The 27672-nt window shown below is 45.2% G+C and overlaps 1 protein-coding gene across 4 annotated transcripts in view; it reads left to right on the forward strand.

Annotated features, from left to right (window-relative positions):
- Positions 1–27672, forward strand: part of MGRN1 (mahogunin ring finger 1) — a 156902-nt gene that overhangs the window by 101052 nt on the left and 28178 nt on the right. For all 4 annotated transcript variants that reach the window (XM_033962959.1, XM_033962958.1, XM_033962960.1 and 1 more), the window contains exons 10-14: positions 1933–2092; positions 2963–3072; positions 15026–15252; positions 16000–16123; positions 27056–27101. In XM_033962959.1, coding sequence (XP_033818850.1) covers positions 1933–2092; positions 2963–3072; positions 15026–15252; positions 16000–16123; positions 27056–27101 — 667 coding nt within the window. The remainder of the gene's footprint in view (positions 1–1932; positions 2093–2962; positions 3073–15025; positions 15253–15999; positions 16124–27055; positions 27102–27672) is intronic.

The raw sequence follows: 27672 nt of genomic DNA on the forward strand, positions 1-27672 counted from the left end.
AATTGCGATGAAAACCTGATTGGTAAAGGTGAAGACCATTGGTTTGTTTAAGGAAAGTGTGGCACAGTGTTTAAAACTACAGCCTCAGCACCCTGAGGTTGTGGGTTCAAATCCACGCTTCTCCTTGTGACCCTGGGCAAGTCACTTAATCCCCCCATTGCCCCAGGTACGTTAGATAGATTGTGAGCCCGCCAGGACAGAGAGGGAAAACTGTTTGAGTACCCCTGGGAGAATGATATAGAAAATTGAATAAATAAATAGAAGCCTACAGTATCTTCCAGAAATTTTACAGTAAAAAAGAGAGATTCAAGATTGGCTGGAAATTAGAACTAACTGAGGGATCAAGCTATGACTTCTTTAAGGGGATCTATACAAGGGCATACTTCCAAGGTTGGGGAACATGACCAGAGGAGAGACTAAAGCAGAGAAGAGGGAGGAGGTATGGAAAAATGGAAGGCAGCAGCTTGCTTACTAGCCAAGCAGGCCAAGGATCTTCTGGAGATGAGGAGGGGTTAAGGGGAACGGATCATCTTGGTTAGAAAGGTTACTGTATAGAGTTTGAAGGAGTTCCATGAAGCTGAGTGAGTAGATAACGAAGAGAGTGGATCACACTGTAACGGAATGAATGGAGGGAAGGAGGAACTTAGGAATGTACAGAGACCAGTTGCTGAAGAGATGAGATCTTACTTCGAGATAGGTATATCAGATAGAAATAAACTTGAAACTTACTGAGCCAAAGATCAGCCAGAGAGGCAAGAGGGAGAAGCAAGAAGTCATATGCTGGAGAGATTGTGGGCTGATGAGCATTCTTGTAGAACATAGTAAGTAGCCTATGGGTGATTAATACAGGCCAAGATATGATGTCTGATGTGTTCACGCTTGGCATAGTGTACTTCCCAGTGAAACAAACGATGCTGTGCTTGAAAAAGACTAAGCAAATCCTGTGAGCGATTCTTGCACCATAGTTATTCAACCTGGCATAAATGTATGCAAAGTAGACCGAGCTTCAGGGTAAACCGGGGGAGGGGGTTTAAGGTGGGAGGATAGAGAGATGAGTGGAAAGTAGACACCTGTGGGTGAGAGGAGAGATAGTGGAAGGGAGAGGTCACAACAAAGTATATCTAGTGTTTAATCAGAGCTGTGGCGGGATGAATAGCATGGGGCTGGCTGTGCTTGGGAAGGGGTTGGCACAGTTATGGAAAAGGAGAAGGACTTGGATGTGATAGTATGTGATGATCTTAAGGTGGCCAAGCAGGTTTAAAAGGCGAAAGCTAGAAGGATGTTTGGGTACATAAGGAGAGGAATGGCTAGTAGGAAAAACAAGGTATTGATGCCCCTGGGTAAGACTCTGGTGAGACCTTATTTTAAAAAAATGGGCAAGTTAACATAGATTTGGGGAAAATCGCTGCTTAGCTCTGTACAAGAAGCATGAAATGTAATTGCTACTTTTTGGGATCCTTTCATTTACTTTTGTGGCTTGGATTGACTTCTGTTGGGTATGGGGCTTGATGGACCTTTAATTGTAATTTGAGTTTTTCAGTTTATTTTTGTAAGATTTGTGTCTCAGTATAGCTCAGTAAGAAGGATCATTCCATTTGCTTCTTTTTCATATTATCTTGCATAGCTAGAGAATAACTAGTAGTTGAATATCTTACAAATGTGAGTTAATTATAACATTTTTAAATTATAAAAATAGATGACTTTTCAAGGAAGCTAAAACAGGCATAAATAGTTTCTTATTTACTCTGTACTGTTGCAGCAAAGATTTGTAAATAGAAGTAGCAGAGCTGCCGCTGTACTTATCTTGGTTCTCGTCCATTCTCCTTTTACTAAACCTGCATACACTATGCTTGGGATCTCCATCTGAATCTGTTTTCTCCTCTCTTTAAGAGGCAGGGCCAAGTACCATTTAATTTCTTGGTCTCCTCATAGCCTGCTGACGATGAAAACAGTGATAACAGCAATGAGTGTGTGGTATGCCTGTCAGACCTGCGAGACACCCTAATTCTGCCCTGCCGCCACCTCTGCTTATGCAATTCCTGTGCTGATACACTACGCTACCAAGCCAACAACTGCCCTATCTGCAGATTACGTGAGTATTAGCTCTTTAGCCCATAATACCTACAGACAGCACAAGAGTTGGCAAACTTTATTTCTGGTTTTCCTTAGTGGTTTGATAATTGGCTACAGTGCAGTAATCTCACTAAATGTACCTATCATGTTACTTGAGGACTGTGGCTTTGGAGACTTTTATGCTGTGTCAGATAAGTAGTTCTAGTTTTGGATGAGACTACTGTCCTAGTATCCTGGTATAGCATAATTACTCCACAGAAACTTTTGGAACTAGTGATGTAAGCTGATTGGTATAGGAAAGGAATTTGTTTATTATGCAAATTATTTGTAAATTCTGGTTTGTTTCTAAAATCCTTGAATTTATTTTGCTATGTATTGATGCCATCATGACATCTTACTGAGGAAGCTATTGTTAGGTATCCTTAGATGGAAATGGGAGAGGGGAATACAGAAGTGCTAGATTTGGGGAGCAAACCCCATATAAAGTGAAAATAAAGGAGCCCAAAATAAAACTGCATTTTGTGCAGGAATAGATTTGGTTGGGACCATTTATCACCTCTGCACAGTGACTTCAAATTGTTGGAGTATAGGAGAGCTGACGATTAAGACTGGGGGCTCTTATAGGAGTTTCCTTAACAGCCATCTAGAATGCACAGAGTGAAGAAAGGATGTGCAACATCCCTACAAGGCAGCTTTTCCATTTTACATAATTTCTCAAGACTGAACCCTGATTTTCTGTCAGTTTGGCAGGTTATTGGTAAGAAGATACAAAATTCATTCCTCTCATTTTGTTTATAACATACATGTGACCTGCTGTATGCAACTGTTCAATATGTTTTAGTGCCAAGTTTGGCTCCTATGACATTAATTTTTATGGGATGTTTTGCAGCATTTCGAGCACTGCTGCAGATCCGTGCTGTGAGGAAGAAGCCCGGTGCTTTGTCTCATGTCTCCTTTAGTCCTGTGCTGGCGCAGACTATGGACCATGAGGAGCATTCTGTGAGTAAAGGATTATTACCCCAGATGATATGTCACACTTTAGATCGAGGAAAAAGCCTTGATTTCAAGTTCTGTAAACATTTTTCACTTTCTCCTAAATTACTATTAAGTAAATTGTACTTAACTAACATAATGTAAGACAATAAGAAAGCAAAACAGAAAATGGTATGATATAAGGGAAGATTAGCTAGCTGCAAAGCACATAATACTATATCTGTCACATGCTTCTTGCTCTTAGTGCTGAATTAGCATTCTCAGGGAGGACATTAAGGAGGCAAATTTTTGACACAAGTGCTAACATTTCCATTCACGTTACAAACACAAATGTTTAGAATAATGGCATTTGAATGTCGCAGTTTCATTTAAGCGATATTCTGCAAATACCCACTTAACCTTATGCATACTTGCATCTATGGCATACATATAGGTGGAGCATAGGCATTATAAATTATAAATGCTCCAGCATTTACGTGCTAATGCTTACACCTACTCTATGGCTGGCTTAAGTGCTTGTGGCTAAATGTTAAATGTGTATATACAGTACTGTACACGTGAATGGAAATGTTAGCACTTGTGTCAAAAATTTGCCTCCTTAATGCCCTCCCTGAGAATGCTAATTCAGCACTAAGAGCAAGAAGCATGTGACAGATATAGTACTGACATGCCTCCAGGTCTCCTAAAGCAGCAGCAGTAGTGGCCAGCCTTGAAGAGGCAGCGCAGCAGAGGGAAGGCCCCATGGTACATCAGGTCTCATGGTGGGAGAGTTGGTCACAATCGGAGAGTTTGATTTTTTTTTTTTTTTTCCAGACATCGAATTGATTCACCGATTCACTTCAGTGAATCAATTTGTTGTCTGAAAATAAATCAAACACTCCGATTGTGACCAACTCTTCCACCATGAGACCTGATTGTACCTCCAGGCCTCCTAAAGCATCAGCAGTCATGGAAATGGCCAGCTTTGATGAGGCAGCCTGCCCTGCCCTGCTGCGCTGCCTCTTCAAGGCCGGCCACTACTGCTGTTTTAGGAGACCTGGAGGCATGTCAGGTCTCACAGTGGGAGGGTCGGTGGGGGTCTGCTGCACAGGGGGATGAGAGGGAGGATGAAAAGCTGTTGCACAGGGGGATGGAGGGAGGGATGGAAAGCTGCTGCATGGGGGGATGGGAAATTTCTGCACATGAGGGGAGAGAGGAAGAATTGTTGGGGTGGAGGAGAGGAAGGGAGAGATGGGGCTTGAGGAAAGGGCACAGGCAGAAGGGTTGGGGCAGAAGAAAAGGGCAGAGTAAGGGGAGCTGGGGCTAGAGGAAAGGGCACAGAAGGAGGAGCTGGGTCCGTGGCTGGAGGGAAGGGCATTGGAGGAGGCGGGAACTGAAGAGAAGGGATATAGTTACAGGACCTGCATGAGGGGGAACTGGAGGGAAGAGGGAGAGTTGCTGTACCTGTGGAAGTGGGGCTGCTGGAGGGAAGGTAGAGAGGTGCTGGACCTGTTTGGGGAGAGAAGAGATAAAGAGATGCCATACTAAGCAGATAAAGGAAGAGGGAGAGACACAGGGAGATATCAGAGAGGAAAATAATGGGCATGGAGAGGAGAATAGGGACAGGGATACAAAGGGAGATGCTGCATGGGAATAGTACATGAACAGAGAGAGGAAGTGCCAGATATGGGAGAGGGTATATGGACACAGAGGGAAAGTGCTAGATGTGGGAGAGAATAGGAACACAAGGGAGATGAGTAATGCAGGATGTAGAGTAGTGATGATAAATACAGGGAGTTGGACACAGGGGAGATGCTGCATGGGAATAGTACATGAACAGAGAGAGGAAGTGCCAGATATGGGAGAGGGTATATGGACACAGAGGGAAAGTGCTAGATGTGGGAGAGAATAGGAACACAAGGGAGATGAGTAATGCAGGATGTAGAGTAGTGATGATAAATACAGGGAGTTGGACACAGGGGAAATGCTGGACAGAGAAGGGAATGATAGGTGCACAAAGATGGATGGTGAGCACAGAGAAGAAGAAATGTCAAATAAGCAGGAGATCCTGGCATGTGAGTTAAGAGAAGACAGAGGGAAACAGAAACCAAAGCCTGGGACCAACATGACTTGAAAAATAAAATGACAAGACAACAAAAGGTAGATAAAATAATTTTATTTTCTATTTTGTGATTAGAAAATGAGAACTGAAATGTTTATCCTGCCAGTGCTGGGCCCAGGGCAGAAATTTGAGAGGGGACCCCAAAGCCCACTACTAGCCTGTGCCTTCTTTAGCTTCCAGTAGGCATTGCTCTCTCTCTAGCCAGGGGCCAGTTGCCCTATGAAATGTTTATCCTGCCAGTGCTGGGCCCAGGGCAGAAATTTGAGAGGGGACCGCAAAACCCACTACTAGCCTGTGCCTTCTTTAGCTTCCAGTAGGCATAGCTCTCTCTCTAACCAGGGGTCAGTTGCCCTAATTGCACTCCTTTGCCTAACACCATCCCTTTCATGTGTGATCTTTATATTTTGCATAGTAGGAGGAAATGGATCTTTCAATTTCTTTGGTTTTGTACTACATGGAAGGTTTGGCTTCTTGGGATTTTGTTTTATCTTTATGATTTTTGGTCAGTTATGTATTTGGCACTTGTGTTCTGTGTGTGTGACTGAGATATTCTGTTAGGATGAATTTTCTATGTAGTATTTGTTTTTTCTGATAGTGTAGGGGATATGGTGAGGACAGACGGGTTTTGTTAATCCTTTTTCTGTATTTGTGATTTATAAAATGACAGTTGTACAGTATATTGTTTCTTTTTATACTTTAACAAAATGATTTAAATATAAAGTCATAACTATTTTTTATCCCAGGACAAGAAGGCAGCATATTCTTAACTGATGGGTGACGGCACCGACGGAGCCCCGGTATGGACAATTTTAGAGTGATTGCACTCTAAGAACTTAGAAAGTTCCAGTAGTCCACACAGCACATGTGCGAGTGCCTTCCCACCCGACGGAGGCACGCGGTCCCCAGTTTCTTAGTTTCCACGGAGCTAAGAAGACGCGTTTTTTTCAACGGCTGTTGAAAATTTTTCTTGCCTTCCTGCTCGTGCGTTTTTTTGTGTGGAAGTTTTCTCTTCCTCGTTTTCTTTTAGTTTAGTCTTGTTTAAAAAAAAAAAGAAAATTCTTTGTTTTTTTGTTCGTTTCTTCGCCTCGCCCCGGTGGGGCCTGTTGGCACAATCGAAGCCTCCGCCTTCGATTTAGCGGAGGCCGTGTCCACCTTCATGCCCAGTGCCCCCGCAGCCGGGATTCAAGAAGTGTCAGCGGTGTGTACGGCCCATCTCTTTGACCGACCCCCACAATTGGTGCCTGGGTCCGGTTCATAACGCTTCTTCTTGCACCCGTTGCGCTTCTCTTAAAAAGCGCACCTTGAAGAACCGGCAAATACAACAATGACTTCTCTTCGGTGCCGGCATGGACCTATCGACATCCACTCCGACGTCGGCTGCCCCCTCTAAATCGGCACCGACTCTCGACACCGCCTGAGCTTCCTCCGGTGTCGCATCCCCCAGATAAGCCGGCTAAGAAGTCTTCCTCTTCCCTGGAGCGTCCTCCGGCCGATCCTACAGTGAGCCCAGTCCTACCGGCCTCGAGGCGCCCCCGAAAGCTCTCCGCTCCCATTGAGGTGAGTGCCACATCATCGGCCTCCTCATCTCCCGAGCGTCGAGCGGCACCACAGGTACCGAAGAAAAAGAAAGCGGTACCGGTGCCTTCCTTGGATGACCGCATTGTGGCTATCCTTCAGGTCCAGCTTCAGGAGCAGTTGCAACAGCTTCTTCCTGCTCTGCTGGCACCGAACCTTCCAGTCCCGGTCCGATCTGAGCATACGGTACCGTTGGTTGAGCAACCTCTGTTGTCGGCGTCGACACTCTCGGCACCGATGTCTCCTGCCTCTGCTTCCATGCCTGTTTTGTTAGCGGAACCCAGAACCTCGCATCATGCGGTGCAGACGGTGTACGAATCGGCACCGTCTCCCGATACCGCTAGGCACCGCATCACTTCTCCCGGTACCGCCTCCATGCACTCCGGTAAATCGGTACACAAATCCCGGCATGCTGAACCCTCGACCCCGCTTTCATGAGGTCGAGGTTCACAGGTTCGTGACCCTGACTTGTGGGACGACTCTGAAGAGCCTGTGGGTACCGATGAGGCAGTTTCCTCGGACGAGAAAGATTCTTCTCTACAGGAGCCGACTACTAAGCCTGATCAGTCCTCCTTTACCAAATTCTTGAAGGAGATGTCCGATTCTCTCTCCATACCTTTAGAGTCTGACTCCAAAAAATCTCAGGCTTTCCTTGAAGCCCTGGATTTTAATCAACCACCAAAAGAGTTCCTCAAGTTACCTCTGCATAACATTCTGCAAGAAACTTTTTACAAGAACTTGGAGACCCCTTGGACAATTCCAGGAGCTCCAAGGAAATTGGACACACTATATAAGGTTAACCCTATCCCTTTGATAAACCACAACTCCCCCACGAGTCTTTGCTCGTGGAGTCCACTTTAAAAAAATCTGCGGGCTCTAGTGTCTATGCCTCCGTCCCTCCTGGCAGAGAAGGGAAGACCATGGATAAATTTGGAAAATGATTATACCAAAATGCTATGTTGGCTAACCGTTCCGGAAATTATGCGTTTCACTTTTCATTCTACCTGAAGCATTTAATCCAACAGCTGTCTTCCCTCCAAAAATATCTTCCTGAGCGTAAGATCCCTTTATTCCAACAGTATACTTCCAGTTTGCTCCAGCTGAGAAAGTTCATGGTCCGTTCCATTTACGATACATTTGAACTGACTTCCAGGGCTACTGCCATGGCAGTTGCCATGCGCCGCCTAGCTTGGCTTAGGGTCTCGGAGCTCGATGTGAATCACCAGGACCGTCTTGCAAATGCTCCTTGCTTTGGGTGACAAGTTTTTGGTGAATCCTTGGACACCACCACACAAAAATTGTCTGCCCATGAGACCCGGTGGGATACCTTGCTGAAGAACAAGAAGAAGCCTCCACCTGCTCACCCTTTTCGTCAGCATACATCTTACCAACGCCGTTACTCTGCTCGACCTCTTCATCCTCCTCAACAACAACCTAGGAGGCCACGTCAGCAGCAACATCAACAGGCTCATCAACCACAGCAGCAACCTGTAAAACCAGCTGCTCAACCTAAATCCACTCAGCCTTTTTGACTTGCTTCTCAGGGACATAGCCAGTCTCCCACCATCTTCTCCTCTCCCCCAGTCTATTGGAGGACATCTTCACATCTTTCTCAACCGTTGGGAACTCATCACCTCAGATCAATAGGTACTAAACATCATTCATCACGGTTATTCTCTAAATTTTCAGACTCTTCCACCAGACAATCCTCCAAGAGAGTCTGCTTCCAACTCCTCTCAGGCCTCCCTACTCCTTCAGGAGGTCCAATCCCTTCTTCTGAACGCCATAGAGGAAGTTCCTCTAGATCAGAGGGGGCAGGGATTTTACTCCCGTTATTTTCTGGTTCCCAAAAAGAGGGGAGATCTCAGACCTATCTTGGATCTCAGGGACCTCAACAAATGTTTAGTCAGGGAAAAGTTCAGAATTCTCTCTCTGGCCACGCTTTATCCTCTTCTCACTCAGGGTGACTGGCTATGCTCCCTCGACTTCAGAGAGGCGTACACTCACATACCCATACATCAGAACTCCAGACGGTATCTCAGATGTCAAATCCATCACCGTCATTATCAATACCGTGTGTTACCCTTCGGCCTAGCCTCATCTCCAAGGGTATTCACCAAGTGTCTGATAGTGGTAGCTGCCTTTCTCAGGTCTCACAGTCTCCAAGTATTCCCTTACCTGGACGACTGGCTTATCAAGGCTCCTTCATCTCAGCAGGTGGTTCAAGCCACCCACCACAACATCTCTTTCCTTCACATACTGGGATTCGAGATCAATTACCCGAAGTCACATCTCCTTCCCACTCAGCTACTTCAATTCATTGGAGCGGTCCTCGATACCAACCTCATGAGGGCGTTTCTCACCTCCGACCGTCTGCAGACACTGCTCCACCTCTGTCATCAGGTGCTTCTTCAAGACTCCATTTCGGCCCGCCAGATGATGGTTCTATTGGGGCATATGGCCTCGACAGTGCACGTCACTCCTCTCCCCCGTCTCCACCTTCGTACTCCTCAGTGGACCTTGGCCACTCAATGGTCCCAGGCGACGGATCCTCTTTCACGTCACATATTTGTAACATCGTCGCTTCGACAGTCTCTACGATGGTGGTCGAATTCCTCCAATCTTTCAAGAGGTCTTCTCTTCCATCTACCTCCTTACTCCATGATCATCACCACGGATGCTTCCCCGTATGCCTGGGGGGCGCACATGGACCACCTTCGCACACAAGGCCTTTGGACGGTCCAGGAACACACTCATCACATCAATTTCCTGGAGCTCAGGGCAATGTTTTATGCTCTCAAGGCATTTCAACATCTTCTCTGTCCCCAGGTTCTTCTTCTGTGCACAGACAATAAAGTGGCCATGTACTACATCAACGAGCAAGGAGAAACAGGCTCTCGCCTCTTATGTCAGGAGGCCCAAAGGATTTGGTCTTGGGCGACCGCTCGCAGTCTCTTTCTGAAAGCGATTTACATTCAGGCTGCGCAGAATTCTTTAGCAGACAACCTCAGCAGAATTCTTCAGCCTCACGAATGGATCCTTGACCCTGTTACTCTCCGGTCCATCTTTGCTCTATGGGGCGCTCCTCAAGTGGACCTCTTTGCAGCTCCTCACAACCATCAACTGCCCCTCTTTTGTTCCAGACTCTACTCCCCCTCATCGTCTGGCAGCAGATGCTTTTCTCCTCAATTGGGCGGATCAGTTTCTTTATGCCTTTCCTCCCCTTCCTCTCATGTTGCGGACATTGTTCAAACTTCAGAGGGAGAAAGCCACCGTGATTCTCATCGCCCCACGGTGGCCATGGCAACATTGGTACTCCCTTCTACTTCAGCTCAGTTCCAGGGAACCCATACTACTACCAGTATTTCCTACTCTACTTACTCAGCAACAGCAATCTCTGCTTCATCCCAACCTGCCATCTCTCCACCTGACAGCTTGGTTTCTCTCGGGCTGACCTCTGCTCATGCATCTCTCTCTCAGCCTGTTCTTTCCATTCTGGATGCCTCCAGGAAACTGTCCACTCTTCAATATTACCAACAAAAGTGGACTCATTTTTCTTCCTGGTGTCTCCTTCATCATCATAATCCCACTTTGTTACCAGTGGAACAACTGTTGGATTATTTGCTCTCCTTATCGGACTCCGGTCTCGAGTCTATGTCCATCAGAGTGCACCTCAGTGCCATTACTGCTTTTCATGAGCCAGTTCACGGAAAACCTCTCATGGCTCACCCTCTGGTTACCAGATTCATGAGGGGTCTTTTCAATGTGAAACCATCTCTTAAGCCCCCTCCGATTATCTGGGATCTTAATGTGGTTCTGTCCTCTCTCATGAAGCCTCCTTTCGAACCATTGGCCACAGCTCATCTCAAATTTCTCACTTGGAAAATGGTCTTCCTTATTGCCCTCATCTCTGCCAGGAAGGTCAGTGAGTTACATGAACTAGTGGCTTGTCCACCTTTCACTGTTTTCCACCATGACAAGGTGGTTCTACATACACATCCAAAGTTTCTCCCTAAGGTTGTCTCTGACTTTCACCTTAACCAGTCCATTGTCTTACCTGTATTCTTCCTGAAACCTCATTCTCATCCAGAAAAACAGGCTTTGCATACTTTGGACTGTAAGCGTGCTTTGGCTTACTATTTAGAGTGCACTAAGCCTCACAGATCATCTCCCCAACTTTTTCTATCTTTTGATCCCAATAAGTTGGGTCATCCTGTTTCTAAACGTACGATATCCAATTGGCTTGCTGCTTGCATCTCGTTCTGTTATGCTCAGACCGGACTGACACTGGAAGGTTCTGTCACGGCCCATAAAGTTAGAGCTATGGCAGCATCTGTGGATTTCCTCAGATCCACTCCTATTGAGGAAATCTGCAAGGCTGCTACTTGGTCCTCAGTTCATACTTTCACTTCTCATTATTGTCTGAATGCATTCTCCAGACGGGATGGACCCTTCGGCCAATCTGTTTTACAAAATTTATTTTCCTAACGGCCAACTTTCCCTCCATCCCTCTTTTTCTTAGCTTGGAGGTCACCCATCAGTTAAGAATATGCTGCCTGCTTGTCCTGGGATAAAGCACAGTTACTTACCGTAATAGTTATCCAGGGACAGCAGGCAGATATTCTTACATCCCACCCACCTCCCCGGGTTGGCTTCTTAGCTGGCTTATCTTAACTGGGGACCGCGCGCCTCCGTCGGGCGGGAAGGCATTCGCACATGCGCGGTGCGGCCTACTGGAACTTTCTAAGTTCTTAAAGTGCAATCACTCTAAAATTGTCCGTACCGGGGCTCCGTCAGTGCCGTCACCCATCAGTTAAGAATATCTGCCTACTGTCCCTGGATAACACCTGTTACGGTAAGTAACTGTGCTGTACGGATGGGATCATACAGAGTTAATGGGGTTAGGGCGGAAACAGAGACAGAGTTCACGGGATGGGGACAAATTTTTCCCCAGGTCATTCTCTACATGACAGTTTTGGTTACTACAACTTCCTTGGGGTTTTTTCCCCAAGCCTCCATTAGAGAAATTTTTCCTACAAACCTTGCTCTTCATATAAGAACACTGGGGGAAGCCACTGTTTGCCATGGATCAATAGCATGAAATGTTGCTACTCTTTGGGTTTCTGACAGGTACTGTGACCTGGATTGGCCTCTGTTGGAAACACAAGGCTGGTCTAGATATACCATTTGTCTGACCCAGTTTGGCTGTTCTTTTGTTCTTACTGTTTGTCCTTAAATGGAATCCTCTCTGTAAAGTGCCTCCTTTAAATGCTTTATGAAGGCTGTGTTCTAGTCCCTTCTCATTTGCTGGCAGAATTGAAGCATACAGTGGTGATTTGAAGATTTTATTGGTACACAGTGACCTTCAGCCTAGAGAACACATTTTATGTTTCAAATCTGTTTTATTGTTGAACAAATAAACATATACAGTGGTACCTTGGTTTACGAGCATAATTTGTTCCAGAAGCATGTTCGTAAACCAAAATACTCGTATATCAAAGCGAGTTACCCCATAGGAACTAAGGGAAACTCGCTTGATACGTTCCCACCCACCCCATCCCCCGAGGCCATCGGCGCTGCTCTTCCCCCCCCCCCCCCCCCCCCCGGTGAACCGGCATTGCTCCCCCTGAAGGCCCCCACGCGATCCGTCTCTCCCCCACACGATCCGGCACTCCCCCCCACCGCAATCTGAAATCTCCCAGACCCACCCAAATACGCTGCTTACCCCCATCTGGCCACTGGCACCGGCACCAACGCACAGGACATGCCAGTGCCGGTGGCCAAATGGGGGTAAGCAGCGTGTTTGGGTGGGTCTGGGGGATTTCAGATCGTGGTGGGGGGTGCCGGATCGCGGTGGGTAGGGTGCTGGATCGCAGGGGGCGCCGCTCGCAAATCGAGGCAAGCTCGGTTTCCGAGGCGCCGATTTGGCGAATGTTTTGCTCGTCTTGCAGAACACTCACAAACCGATGCACTCACAAACCGAAGCACTGTACTAAAGAAAGCACATTTTAAATCACATAAGAACTTCTATGCTGGGTCAAACCAGGCTCAGCTGTAAGGCCCGGAATCCTGTCTTTAAAAGCAGTGGATGCTAAGAGCAAACCTTTAACAAACAGGATTTGTCCATCTACTTCTTTCTTTACATTCTAGCAGATGGAGTTGAAGGATATATTTGAACCATAGAGGCATTTCTGACTGTTGATAAATTTCCAGACTATTAAACATATTGTTCATAACTTAAGTCCCACTTCATGAAGCCAGTTTTGCCTTCACATATTCTTTAGCAATGAGCTTCATAATGGACGCAGTGTTGTATAAAGCATCCTTGTTTTCATAACTGCACTTGTTTATATGTGGGTATAGTTCATCACTTATTTCTATAAAAATTTATCAAGAGTACAGCTCTGAATAAGCATGTTGTATTTTCCAACAGAGGTATTATATACTCTTGGTGAAATTCTGTGCAAAAAGTTTGAAAATTCTGCACATAATATTTCAAAATTCTGCAAAGTTTATTTGTAGTGTTTTGTGTAGAATTCTCCTATTCTGAGGCCTAAAATTCCTTCCTGCCTTTTCCTCTCTTAGGTTCCAGCCTCTTCAATTCCCCTCTCACTCCAACTACAATTCTATCTCCCTCTAAATCCCACCCCTCTCATTTGCACCCTGAATTCCCTCCTTGGCCCCCATAGTCTGGCATCTCTCTTTTCCTCTCTCCACTGGCTAAGAATCTCTTCCTCCCTTCCCAACCCATTTCTGGTCTCGTCACTCTCTCTTCCTCTTTCTACCACCCCCCAACTCCACCTTGCAGGTCCAGCATCCTTGTCCTTATACCACATGGTCTGACATATCTCTCTCTCCCTCTCTACAATCAAGAATTTCTTCATTCACACCCCTCTTTCTGGACTTGGTTTCCTTCTCATCCCCTTTCCCCTCTACTTACTGGTCCATCATCCATGACTCCTCATTTCCCTGCAGGTTTAGCATCCATGTTCTCTCCTCACCTCCACTTGCAGTCCAGCATCCATGTCCCCTCCTCAGTCTCCCTCCCCCTTGCAGTCCAGCATCATTGCCTCCCCCCCACATACACACTTGCAGTCCAGGATCCATGTTCCCTCCTCCCTCAAATTATAGTCTATCATCCATGTCCCCTCTCCCTCACTGTTCTAGTCATTCTCTGACTGACCCTCACCCCCACTCCATGAGATTTGACATACCTGCCGGCCTTCCAGAGTAGCAGTAGCAGTGGCATCCAACCCTGCTGGGGCCTTCCCTCTGCCACATCATCCATCTACAGGAAATGATGTGACAGAGGGAAGGTCCTAGCAAGCTGCCTGTTCACAACGCCACCTCTGCCGGCCGGCTGCCACAGCTACTGCTGCTTTGGAAGGCCCACAAGTATGTCTGATCTCACGGCAGGAGTTCAGTTGGAGGGAGAGGTCAGACCCATGCAGGGGAGGAGGAGGAGGAAGAGGGGACGTTACAGGGGCAGAATAAAAGATTGTGCAGAATTCTGCACAAATTCTGTGCTTTGCAGTTGTGCAGAATTCCACCAGGAATAGTATTAGTAAATCAAATTAACGGAAGCAAAATCCTCATTTTTTAAAATATAGCCTGAACTGAAAACTTGGTCTGCATTTTGGTTGAGTGTGCTGTTTCCATCCTTCCCAAAGTAGTGCGGTATTGAATTCAACAGAGATGACAGAGGAGGGTATGTGCTGGTGATTGGAAACCCACTGGCAACACTAAGAAATTCTAGTAGAATACAAGAATACTGTTCAATCAGAACTAGGAATTCTTAGCCCTAGGGTCAATACTTTGTCCTAAACCACATGTGTCAAACATAAGGCCCGCGTGCTGAATCTGGCCCGCCTGGCCATTTTATGTGGCCCGCAGTGACTGTGCACTTGACACTACACTGTAGTGAAACCCTCTCCAGGAACCTCCTTGAGTTCCAACTCCCCTACCTACCACCTCCCCCCTCCTCGTCGCTGAAATTTAAAATCTTTGGGCAGCCGATGGCACAACGAAGCCAGCTTCCCACCATTGGCCTGCCCCGGAAGTGTCCTGCCTATGAGTGAAGAGGAAGTGCCAAGAGAGTGTGATTACTTTCTTCCCTTGTGTTGCTGTTTGCCCTTTATTTATTTATTTTAAAATTTATATACTATATATTACCTATACGGTTTCCATAGTAACAAGCATAAAATGTTAAATAAACATACATAGTTCAGTTGTTAAAAAATAACACTTAAAATAATTTGTGTCTCCTTGTCTTCTGGCTTTCAGAACTCTGAGAACATCCCTCCGGGCTACGAACCTGTTTCTTTGCTAGAAGCTTTGAATGGGTTGCGCTCCATCTCGCCCACCATCCCTTCAGCCCCTCTGTATGATGATGTGACTTTCTCTAGCATAGGAGGGGATGGGCATACAGTTAACAACAGGTCATCAGCAGGAATGGACAGAGGGACAGAGAACAGTCATCAGAAAAGCAAGCACAGCAAGTCTCCTGATAGGTAAGAACTGCCTCAAGGGAGGGGGGGGGGGGCTGAGAGGCAGAGGACTTAAATGAGCAAGTTCTGAGGAATCACTATTGAGCCTAATCTTGGCAGGAGAGAGTACAGAAGTAGAGAATATTGGTAGAGGTGTGGGAGGGAATTAGGGCAGGAAGTGAGAGAGAACTGTATTGGACTTTTCCAATATGGTGATTTAAAGGTTTACTTCAAGAATAACCCTGTTAAAAATATTATATCAACAATGACTCTATCACTGTAAAACAGTGATTTGGTTCTGCCCAGATTGCCTTGTGTGTGGTAAAAAAAGTTATGTCAGATTACCACATGCGCTCCAATCATTATCTCTTGCTGTAAATTAGGATCTAAGCATTGATGTGCATTCAGGCTGTGATTTTACCATCTTTACACCTGTAGCAGGAGAGAATAATAATCAGACTCTGATTTTGAACCCCGCGAAGGCCAAGAATCCATTCAAAATAATGTTTGAGCTCCCTATATTCACTTAGAACAGTTTAATGTTACATAATTGTGCCCAAAGGTCAATGCACACTGCTGTCTGCCTTACAGAGTACATCTAAGAGTTGTCATGCAAATGTTCTGGAGAATGGTTCTGTACCTGCAAGTTTTTATACTGGTATAGTAGGTGATAGTAGCTTTCAGAGCTGCCTCATCAGGATAATAGGAGCATGCGGGCATGAACACAGCTAGGCTTGCATTTCTCTCTGATGAGGCCATCTTCTTCTTTAGCACTTTACGTTCACCTTCATCTCCAATCCATGAGGAAGATGAGGAAAAGCTGCTAGATGATGTAGATCTACAACCAGTGCAGAGCGGGATCCTACTGAGTCCAAGTGATCCCTCTTCTCCAGAAGTAAGTCCCAAGGGGATTACATGTATCAGCTAGGATTAATGACTGCTTTCATTATGGGACACAATTGTCTTCTATTTAGTTTTGTCTTGGCAGATTGCAATTGTAATCTAATCAGATTAGTGACATAGAAATGTTTTGAACTAAAAACTAAACTGAGCAATTCACTAAGGGTTTTTTTTAAAATCCGTTCTCTGAAGATGAGCAATTCACTCTAATCACAAGTCATCATATAACTTCTTCGTAACAAATAGATACTCATATAGCCTTCCATTGTTTGTGTGTGGATTTTTTTCTAAATAGATATAGCCTCCCGTTGCTTTTGTATGGAGTAGAGCATAACATGTGCCCAGAGCCGTGGGGACAGGGACAAACTTTGACCCTGTGTCATTCTCTAAAAACTTCAGACTAGTAACGGTATGTAAAAACTTAACACATCTTAGACAATTGGCAACTGAATTCATTGATTAAACAAAAAAACTGCAGAAGCTTCTTTTGGATTTCAATGAACTACTTCATCATTTGTATCTTGTTTGCCATCTGCAACATCCTTCTATCACGTGCCCAGCTGCTCAAGCATCTTACTGTTATTGCAACAGATTCATCCATCGTTGTTGGCATTAAGGAACATTTCTAACATTTAATAGACACTTATTTCCTGTTCATCCACTACACAATTTAAGTTCTCTTCTATATCCATGTCTGAAAGACAATCCAGTTACTGTATTTTTTGCTCCATAAGACGCACCCTAGATTTAAAGTAGGAAAACAAGAAAAAAAAATTCTGAACCAAATTATGTACTAATATATACCAGGCTCTACACCCAGCCCCCCTCACTCCCTGTCAGGCTTTGCACCCTGTTCCTTTCATTTGTCATATACACACAGCAGATATAAATTCTCAAAACTGACACATTTTGATCACTAAATTGAAAATAAAATCATTTTTCCTACCTTTGTTGGCTGGTGATTTCATGAGTCTCCTTCCTTTCTTCCTTCCTTCCTTTCTTCACTCAGGCTCAACAATTGTCCCTTTCTTTTCTCTCCCTCCCATGTCCCAAGTTCGTGCCCCATCCCCCTCAATGCCTTCCAGCCTTTGTCCATCATCCTCCCTTCCATGTCCTGAGTTCGTGCCACTTCCCCCTCACTGCCTTCCAGCCTTTGTCCTTCGTCATCCCTCCCTCCCTGCCATGCCAAAGCCTGCCTACCCGTCACCTATCCGCCCCCGCCGCTCGCCACAACTCCAGGAAGGGAAGGGCCAGTATGCAGTGATTGCACGTCGCCAGCCCACAAGCTTTCTCTCCGACGTCAGAACTGACTTCGGAGGAAGGTTTGTGGGCCGGTGATGTGAAATCGCTGCACACTGGTCCTTACCTTACCTTCCTGGAGTTGCAGCATAGCGGCGGCAAACAGAGCAGCATCGGGCAGGTAGGTGGGCAGCAGTCAGGCTGCGTACCTCCAACGAGCGGGACATTTAAAGGGACATTTAAAAAGGTATGATAGGGTGGGTGGGGGTGTTTATAAAAGTTATCTTTGCTGCATAAGATGCACCGACATTTCCACCCACTTTTGGGTGGAAAAAAGTGTGTGCATCTTATAGAGCGAAAAATACGGCAACTGAATCTTTCTACCAGTACCAGATAGAAATGAAAAGCTCTGTTTGTGATTTATAAACAGTTGTACAGAATATTGTCCCTTTTTATATTTTAATTTTAAAAAATATATTTTAATTAAAATATATATATATATTAAATCTTTATTCATTTTACATCAAATCTTTATTCATTTTACATCTTACAAGTCTAACAATAGATATTATCCCAGGACAAGCAGGCAGCATATTCTTGACTGATGGGTGACGGCACCGACGGAGCCCCGGTACGGACAATTTTAGAGTGATTGCACTCTAAGAACTTGGAAAGTTCTAGCAGGCCGCACCGCGCACGCGCGAGTGCCTTCCTGCCCGACAGAGGCGCGCGGTCCCCAGTTTCTTAGTTTCCGCGGAGCTAAGAAGACGCACTTTCAACGGCTGTTGTAAATTTTTTCTCTAACGCCTTCCCGCTCGCGTAAACTTTTTCGGTATTTTATTCTTTACTTATTTTCTTTATTTTCTTATTTTCTTATTTATTTTATTCTTTACTTATTTTTCGGGTTCGCCCTGGCGGGGCCTGCTGCCACCATCGAGGCCTCGGCCTTCGATTTGGCAGAAGCCGTTTTTACGTTCATGCCCCCCCAACCCGGTTTTAAGAAGTGCCAGCGGTGCGCGAGGCCCATTTCTCTCACCGACCCGCACAACTGGTGCTTACAGTGCCTCGGTCCTGACCATCAGGCGTCCACCTGCACCCACTGTGCCACTCTGAAAAAGAGAACTCTTAAAAACCGCCAAATTCAACAGCGGTTATTGTTTGGTACCGAGATGTCGGATTCGGCGGCACCGACTCCGACTTTGGCCCCGATGCAGTCGGCACCTACTTCATCGACACCGTGCCGGCGTCGCATTCCTCAGGTAAGCCGGCTAAGAAGCCTTCCCCGCTGGAGCGCCCTCCGGTCTCAGTGGCAGCGAGCCCAATCCTGCCGACCTCGAGGCGCCCACAGAAGCACTCTGCTCCGATTGAGGTTAGCCCTTCGACCTCGGGTTCCTCTTCGGAGTGTAGAGCGGCACCAAAGGTACCGCAGAAGAAAAAAGCGGTACCGGTGCCTTCGCTGGACGAGCGAATTGCCGCCGTCCTGCAAGTTCAGCTTAAAGAGCAATTGCAGCAGCTCCTGCCTGCTCTTCTGACACCGAGCCTTCCAGTCCCGGTCCGGTCTGAGCTACCGGTACCGGCAGTGGAGCAGCCTCTTTTATCGGCATCCACTTTGTCGGTACCGGTACAAACAGTTTCCTCGGTATCCATGCCAGTTTTAGCGCCGGAACCGAGGTCTTTACACCAAGCGGTGCAAACTTCGGCACCGGCACGCCCGATAACATCTCCCGGTACCGTTTCACAGAGGTCTGGTAAGTCGACTCACAAAACTCGACACCTAGAACCCTCCACACCGGAGTCTCGGGATCGTAGTTTTCAGGTGAGGGACCCTGATCTGTGGGGTGATTCAGAGGAGCCGCTTCTCTCTGAGGGAGAGTGTTCGTCAGGGGACGAGGACCCTTCTGTATTAGATCCGTCCTCTAAGCCTGATGCATCTTCTTTTACCTCTTTTCTCAAAGAAATGTGCGACTCTCTCTCTATTCCCTTGGAGGCTGAGTCCAAAAAAATCCAAGGCATTTCTCGATGCACTGGACTTTGACCAGCCTCCAAGGGAATTCTTGAAATTGCCTCTCCATGATATTTTGCGAGAGACTTTCTATAAAAATCTAGAGACACCTTTGACCATTCCAGGAGCTCCTCGCAAACTGGACTCCTTGTATAAGGTCATATCTATTCCGGGCTTTGACAAACCGCAACTCCCCCATGAGTCTTTACTAGTGGAATCTACTTTAAAGAAATCCACAGGGGCTAGTGTATACGCCTCTGTCCCTCCTGGCAGAGAAGGTAAGGCCATGGATAAGTTTGGCAAGCGGTTATACCAGAATGCGATGCTAGCTAATAGATCTGGGAACTATGCTTTTCATTTTTCGTTCTACCTAAAGCATCTCATTCAGAATTTGTCATCTTTTGAAAAATACCTCCCTGACCGTAAAAGATCTGCTTTTCGCCAAACTTCTTCATCGCTCTTACAACTCCGTAAGTTCATGGTCAGATCGATCTATGACACCTTTGAGCTGACTTCTCGGGCCATGGCTATGTCGGTGGCCATGCATCGCCTGGCCTGGCTCAGAGTTTCAGAACTTATCATCAGGATCGACTGGCTAATGCACCTTGCCTAGGGGATGAGCTGTTTGGAGAATCCATGGACTCCACTACACAAAAGCTCTCAGCTCATGAGACCAGGTGGGATACTCTTCTCAAAACCAAAAAGAAGACCCCACCTACCAGGCCTTTTCGCCAGCAGTCGGCCCACCAGCGTAGATTTGTGGCTCGTCCTTTACCACAGGCCCCACAACAACCCAGGCGTCAGAGGCAACAACAGAGACAAGCTGCTAGACTGGCACAGCAGCAACAACAAGTGAAGCCTCCCCCTTCACAAAAATCCACTCAACCCTTTTGACTTGGTTCTCCAGGACATAGCCAGTCTCCATCCTGCTGCCCACCTTCCGCAGCCCATAGGAGGACGCCTTACTCTTTTCATAAGCCGTTGGGAAACCATCACCTCGGATCAGTGGGTCCTCAACATCATCTGCCACGGCTACTCTCTCAACTTTCAGACACTTCCTGCTCAAAGTCTGCCAAGAGAGTCTGCTTCGAACACTCCTCAGGTTTCACTCCTTCTTCAAGAGGTTCAATCCCTCCTCCTTCTGAACGCCATAGAGGAAGTTCCTCTAGATCAACAGGGGCAGGGATTCTACTCCCGTTATTTCCTAGTCCCCAAAAAAACAGGAGATCTCAGACCCATCCTAGATCTTCGCGATCTCAACAAATACTTAGTCAAAGAGAAATTCAGAATGCTCTCTTTAGCCACTCTTTACCCTCTTCTCAATCAAGGCGACTGGCTATGTTCCCTCGATCTCAAAGAAGCATACACTCACATACCGATCAATCTGGCCTCCAGACAGTACCTACGCTTCATGATCAATCGTTGTCATTACCAGTACAAGGTACTACCCTTCGGTCTTGCCTCCTCTCCAAGAGTGTTCACCAAATGTCTGATTGTGGTGGCTGCTTTTCTGCGTTCCCACCACCTTCAGGTGTTTCCTTACCTGGACGATTGGTTGATAAAGGCCAATTCATCTCAAACAGTACTTCAGGCCACCAACCAGACCATCCTATTTCTTCGCTTGCTGGGGTTCGAGATCAATCTACCCAAATCTCATCTCATCCCCACGTAGAGACTTCAATTCATTGGAGCAGTCTTGGACACAGTCCTCATGAGAGCGTTCCTGCCGTCCAACCGTCTTCAAACGCTTCAATCTCTATGTCAGCAGGTGCTTCCACAACGTTCCATCTCTGCCAAGCAAATGATGATACTCTTGGGTCACATGGCCTCCACAGTTCATGTCACACCACTTGCACGTCTTCACCTGCGCACTCCTCAATGGACCCTAGCTACCCAGTGGTCCCAAGCGATGGATCCTTGCTCACGTCACATATCTGTGACATCATCTCTTCGTCAGTCTCTACAATGGTGGTTGATATCCTCAAATCTCTCCATAGGTCTTCTGTTCCATCTACCTCCTCATCAACTTGTCATCACCACCGACGCCTCCCCTTATGCCTGGGGGGCTCATTTGAACGAGTTCCAAACTCAAGGACTTTGGACAGCTCAGGAAATGAAGCATCACATCAATTTCCTGGAACTCAGAGCAATGTTTTATGCCCTCAAGGCCTTCCAACATCTTCTCTTTCCTCAAGTCCTCCTGCTGTGCACAGACAATCAAGTTGCGATGTACTACATCAACAAGCAGGGTGGGACAGGTTCTCGCCTCTTGTGCCAAGAAGCCCAGAAGATTTGGGCTTGGGCCACAGATCACCATCTATTCCTGAAAGCTATCTACATTCAGGGAGAACAGAATTCCTTGGCGGACAAGCTCAGCAGAATTCTCCAGCCTCACGAGTGGACACTCGATCCTTTAACTCTGCAGTCCATCTTCGCTCAGTGGGGCACTCCTCAGATAGACCTCTTTGCAGCTCCTCACAATCACCAGCTGCCCCTATTCTGCTCCAGACTCTACTCTCCTCACCGTCTGGCAGCGGATGCATTTCTCCTCGATTGGTCCAATCTGTTCCTGTACGCTTTCCCTCCTCTACCTCTCATGTTAAGAACCTTGTTCAAGCTCAAGAGGGAACGAGCCACCATGATTCTGATTGCTCCACGGTGGCCCAGGCAACATTGGTTCTCCCTTCTAATTCAACTCAGTTCCAGGGAGCCTTTTCTTCTTCCATTGTTTCCTTCGCTGCTTACGCAACATCAGGAGACCCTTCTGCATCCCAACCTTCAGTCTCTGCACCTGACAGCTTGGTTTCTCTCGAGCTGACTTCTCATGATACTCTTTTGTCTCAGCCCGTTCGTTCCATTCTGGATGCCTCCAAGAAACCGGCCACTCTGCAATGTTACCATCAGAAGTGGACACGGTTTTCGTCCTGGTGTCTTCTTCATCATCATGATCCCACTTCCCTTGCAGTGGAGACCTTGTTGGATTATCTTCTCTTTTTGTCTGACTCTGGCCTCAAGTCTACTTCAATCAGAGTCCACCTCAGTGCTATTGCTGCTTTTCATGAGCCAGTCCATGGAAAACTCCTCTCAGCTCATCCCTTGGTGTCCAGGTTCATGCGGGGTCTTTTTAATGTGAAACCACCTCTTAAAGCCCCTCCTGTTATCTGGGATCTCAATGTAGTTCTTTCCGCCTTAATGAAGCCTCTATTTGAACCTTTGGCTACCGCTTCTTTCAAGTTTCTCACTTGGAAGGTACTTTTCCTTATTGCTCTTACCTCTGCCAGGAGGGTCAGTGAGCTACATGCACTAGTTGCGGATCCACCTTTTACAGTCTTCCATCATGACATGGTGGTTCTGCGTACACATCCAAAGTTTCTCCCTAAGGTTGTCTCTGAATTCCATCTCAACCAATCCATTATTCTGCCTGTCTTCTTTCCGAAACCTCACTCGCATTCTGGAGAACAGGCTCTGCATACTTTGGACTGTAAGCGGGCTCTAGCTTACTATTTAGACCGTACTAAGCCCCACAGATCATCTCCCCAACTCTTTCTGTCCTTTGATCCGAATAAATTAGGACGTCCTGTTACTAAACGTACATTGTCAAATTGGCTTGCAGCGTGCATTTCATTTTGTTATGCTCAGTCCGGACTGTCACTGGAAGGTTCTGTCACGGCCCATAAAGTTAGAGCTATGGCAGCATCTGTGGCTTTCCTCCGTTCCACGCCTATTGAGGAAATCTGCAAGGCTGCTACATGGTCCTCAGTTCACACTTTTACATCTCACTATTGTCTGGATGCATTCTCCAGACGGGCTGGACACTTCGGCCAATCTGTTTTGCAAAATTTGTTTTCCTAATGGCCAACCTTCCCTCCATCCCTCTTTTTGTTAGCATGGAGGTCACCCATCAGTCAAGAATATGCTGCCTGCTTGTCCTGGGATAAAGCACAGTTACTTACCGTAACAGGTGTTATCCAGGGACAGCAGGCAGATATTCTTGCGTCCCACCCACCTCCCCGGGTTGACTTCTTAGCTGGCTTATCCTAACTGGGGACCGCGCGCCTCTGTCGGGCGGGAAGGCACTCGCGCGTGCGCGGTGCGGCCTGCTAGAACTTTCCAAGTTCTTAGAGTGCAATCACTCTAAAATTGTCCGTACCGGGGCTCCGTCGGTGCCGTCACCCATCAATCAAGAATATCTGCCTGCTGTCCCTGGATAACACCTGTTACGGTAAGTAACTGTGCTATATGTTCATCGCTTAGAAATATGATTAAGCGATTAATCAAAAACTTATTAAACTTGAAACTTGATTTAAGTTAAATTGAATTGAATACAACACTTGAATCTCTATCGTATTCAACATTAAAACTTTAAAATTTTTATCCCATTACCTCCCAATCCAACTATAACCTATGTGTTCACAAAACTCATATACAATATTCTTTATTATTGATCTAAATATTTAATAAAATTATAAAATCCCTCCCCCATCCCTTCCTTCTTATTGCATTTATTCATTACAATATCTTGTCAATGGCCCCCAGATTTTATTAAAATTATTATAGTTCCCTCTTTTTATAGCAATTGCTCTTTCCATTTTATAGATGTGACATAATGAATTCCACCAGAAGCAATGATTTAGTCTATTCCAGTTCTTCCAATTAAATGTGATTTGTTGTTTGGCGACTCCTGTCATGATCAATAAAAGCTTATTATTGTTAGACAAAATTTGACTCCATGCCCTCATTGATATTCTGAATAGAATTGTATCATAAGATAATGCCACATGGTTTTCCAATAAACAATTTATTTGACCCCAAATAGATTTCCAAAAGGCTAAAATAAAGGGACAATAAAATAATAAATGATCTAGAGTTCCTACTTCAAGATTACAATGCCAGCATCTATTAGACTTAGAGCTAATAAATGCTAATAGATTAAACTTCTGTAATCTAACTGGGGTCCAAAAAGCTCTATGTAAGAGAAAAAAACAAGTTTGTCTCATAGATGCAGAGACTGTAGATCTCATTCTCCAAGACCAAATCCGTGGCCATTGAGATGCAGTAATCTGATGCTTAATCTCAATACTCCAAATATCTCTAAGACCATTTCTAGGCTTCTTTTTAACTAATCCACTTATCAATTTATACCACTGTGCGGCCTCGTAACCCAGAAAGTCCACCTGAAAGCATAAGAACTCCAAACTATAATGATTGTTAAGGGTTTTCCATTCAGGGAACCCAGCCTGAATGGCCTGCTTCAATTGCAACCATCTAAAACTTTGCAATTTATTAAGGCCATATTTATATTGCAATTGTGAAAATTCAAGCAGTTTACCATTTGAAATAACATTTTCCAAAATACGCATCCCTGCTATCATTCAATGCTTCCAGATGACCTTAAATCCGCCAATTTGAATCCTGGAGTTTAGCCATATAATCTGATTTGTTGACTTTTGTATTGGATCAGATGTTAAATTATTAATATATCGTAATGTTTTCCATGTATCCATTAATATTCTGTTTTCTTTATACAATCTAGGCATTTTAATACTAAGAACATGACATAATCGTAGAGGAAACATGAGTCGCCATTCCAACCACAACCAATCTGGGGTATTATCTATGAGTTCTGGGAGGATCCAATATATACCCTGGCGCAAAATATAGGCTTGATGATACCTATAAAAATTTGGAAAATTTACCCCACCCTCTTTAATTTATTTTTGTAAAGATACTAGGGCGACTCTAGGGGATTTACCTAGCCAAACAAATTTGGTAAGAATACTGTTTAACTTTTTATAAAAGGACCCTCTAAAAAAAACTGGTAACATATTCATTTGATAACAAACCACAGGCAATATCATCATCTTAATCGTTTGAACTCTCCCCCACCAAGAAAGATGTAAAGGGTTCCATTGCTCGCACATCATAAGTGTTAGTTTTGTGCAACTGAGGACAGAGCTTATGGAAACAGGGACAGTGTCCATGGGGATGGGGACAGGGACATTCTCTACTGTGGAGTTTTGCTGCCATGACCCTGCAACTCTCTTCCCTGTTCCTTTGTCAGAATTCTCAATATTTCTTCCTGTGTTCTAAGCATAAGCAATGCCTCCGCTGGATGAGACCTGGGGTCCATCGTGCCCAGCAGCCCGCTCACACGACAGCCCAACAGGTCCAGGACTTGTGCAGTAATCCTCTATCTATACCCCTCTCCCCTTTTCCAGCAGGAAATTATCCAATCCTTTCTTAAACCCTAGTACCGTACTCTGCCCTATTACATCCTCTGGAAGCGCATTCCAGGTGTCCACCACACGTTGGGTAAAGAAGAACTTCCTAGCATTCATTTTGAATCTGTCTCCTTTCAACTTTTCTGAGTGCTTTCTTGTTCTTCTATTTTTTGAAAGTTTGAAGAATCTGTCCCTCTCTACTCTCTCTATGCCCTTCATGATCTTGTGAGTCTCTATCATATCCCCTCTAAGTCTCCTCTTCTCCAGGGAAAAGAGACCCAGTTTCTCCAATCTTTCAACTTTTGAAAGGTTTTGCATCCCTTTAATCAGACATGTCGTTCTCCTCTGAAACTGCTGAAGAAAAGTTTTTCTCAGTTTTCTGTGAAAACTCCCAGCAATGTTTGCAAGTTTTGGCCGAGTGTGTCGGTTCCTGATTAATTCTAGATTTATATAGGCTTATGTTTATTATCAATTCATATTGCGGTTTATTTCAATACCTTACTAACCCTGGACGTCTGAAGAAGGTGTGTTTACTGAAACACGGACCGTGTCGGGTCCCTAGGTTTGTTTAAAGGGTGGTAATATTAACTGCATTTATATTTGATATAATAAACAGCCTGCATCTTTGTACATTCTGTCTGCAGTTTTTTTCTTGTTTTCTCGTCTGTTTTATTTCACTGCAGTCTTTGTTGGATTTTTTTTAGAGCTACAGCCTCAGCACCCTGAGGTTGTGGGTTCAAATTCCTCACTGCTCCTTGTGATCCCCCATTGCCTCTGGTACATTAGATAGAGTGTGAGCCCACTGAGAAAATGCTTGAGTACCTGAATGTAAACCACTTAGGCTACAAGTGGTATGTATATAAATAAATAATTCTCTCTGGAGTCCATTTTTATAATTCAGGGATGTATTTCTTGTAGGTGAAAAAATTCCTGTCATAAAACTTCCTGTCCTCCCCCTAATATTTTATTAAACTTTTTTTTCTTTCTTGTATCATAACATTTTCGTGCAACTATACAAAATGATCATAATGTGAATTTTACATATTTCAAATTTACTTGGAAAAACAGGTACCAACACAATTATTGAATATATTCTTCAACTTCAACTGTACCTGTCCCTGCTTTTGAGCAGCTGCTCTTTTGCACATGGTCTTCTTTTTCTTATCCACTGATTTCTTTTAATGAGGGCCTGCAGTCTTTGTTCATGGCCCTTATTCCCCTATCCCCAGAGGCTGCCAGATTCTCCCTAGCTGAATTTGAAACGTCTTTTTTAATTCTGTGGAGTTTCCTTCTCAAACACAGGTTAGCCAGTTGAAATTGTTCAGTATGAGACTCAGCTGAAATCGGTGTCCAACCTGTTTCTCAAATGGTGACAGGCGATGTTACGTATATGAGGCAAATTGCTTTAGGGACACTAGAATACTTACATTTTTTTTTTTTTTTTTTTTTTCCATTTTTCTTTTAGTGTACCTTATCAGATGAAACTCAAGATACTGCCTCATTAGGAGAAGGTAAGATATAAATATTCCATTGCTTGCAAGGGTGGGTACCATAGGGGAACAATCTATAGCCAAGTCTGTGTCCAGTTGAACCAGCAGAGATACACAGGACATCTTCAGCCAGTAGAAGTTTCATAGTCTACTATAGTTTTCCCAGTATTGAAGTAGTATTCTTATACTACCACAGTCCTTACCCATAACCTGGTTTTCTTCTGTCCCTTCAAGCCAAGAAAAGTCCTTTTGGAGCAATCCCCAATCCCAGCCATGCTTGAATTTTTTTCTCTGCCATGGCTGCTTCAGCCTCTATAGGAAATCTGTTCCAAGAGTTGAGCACCTATTTTCCTCAGTGGGAAAGTGTGTGTTCACCTCCCATTTCATCCAACCTTCCCTCTATACATAGTAATGTAAGTAGATGATGGCAGATATAGAGGGAATGGCTAATTCGGTGTGCCAAGTAAGATGGTTAAGGTTTTAATTACTGCTCTGTACAGTTTGCACTCACTCTTCTACCATGCCATCTTAAGAACTATAAAAGTCATTTTAGTGATTACTGTTTGAGCTGATGTGCTTGCTTTCCCTCCAT

Source organism: Geotrypetes seraphini, chromosome 11 (assembly GCF_902459505.1).
Source record: "Geotrypetes seraphini chromosome 11, aGeoSer1.1, whole genome shotgun sequence".
NCBI lineage: Eukaryota > Metazoa > Chordata > Amphibia > Gymnophiona > Dermophiidae > Geotrypetes > Geotrypetes seraphini.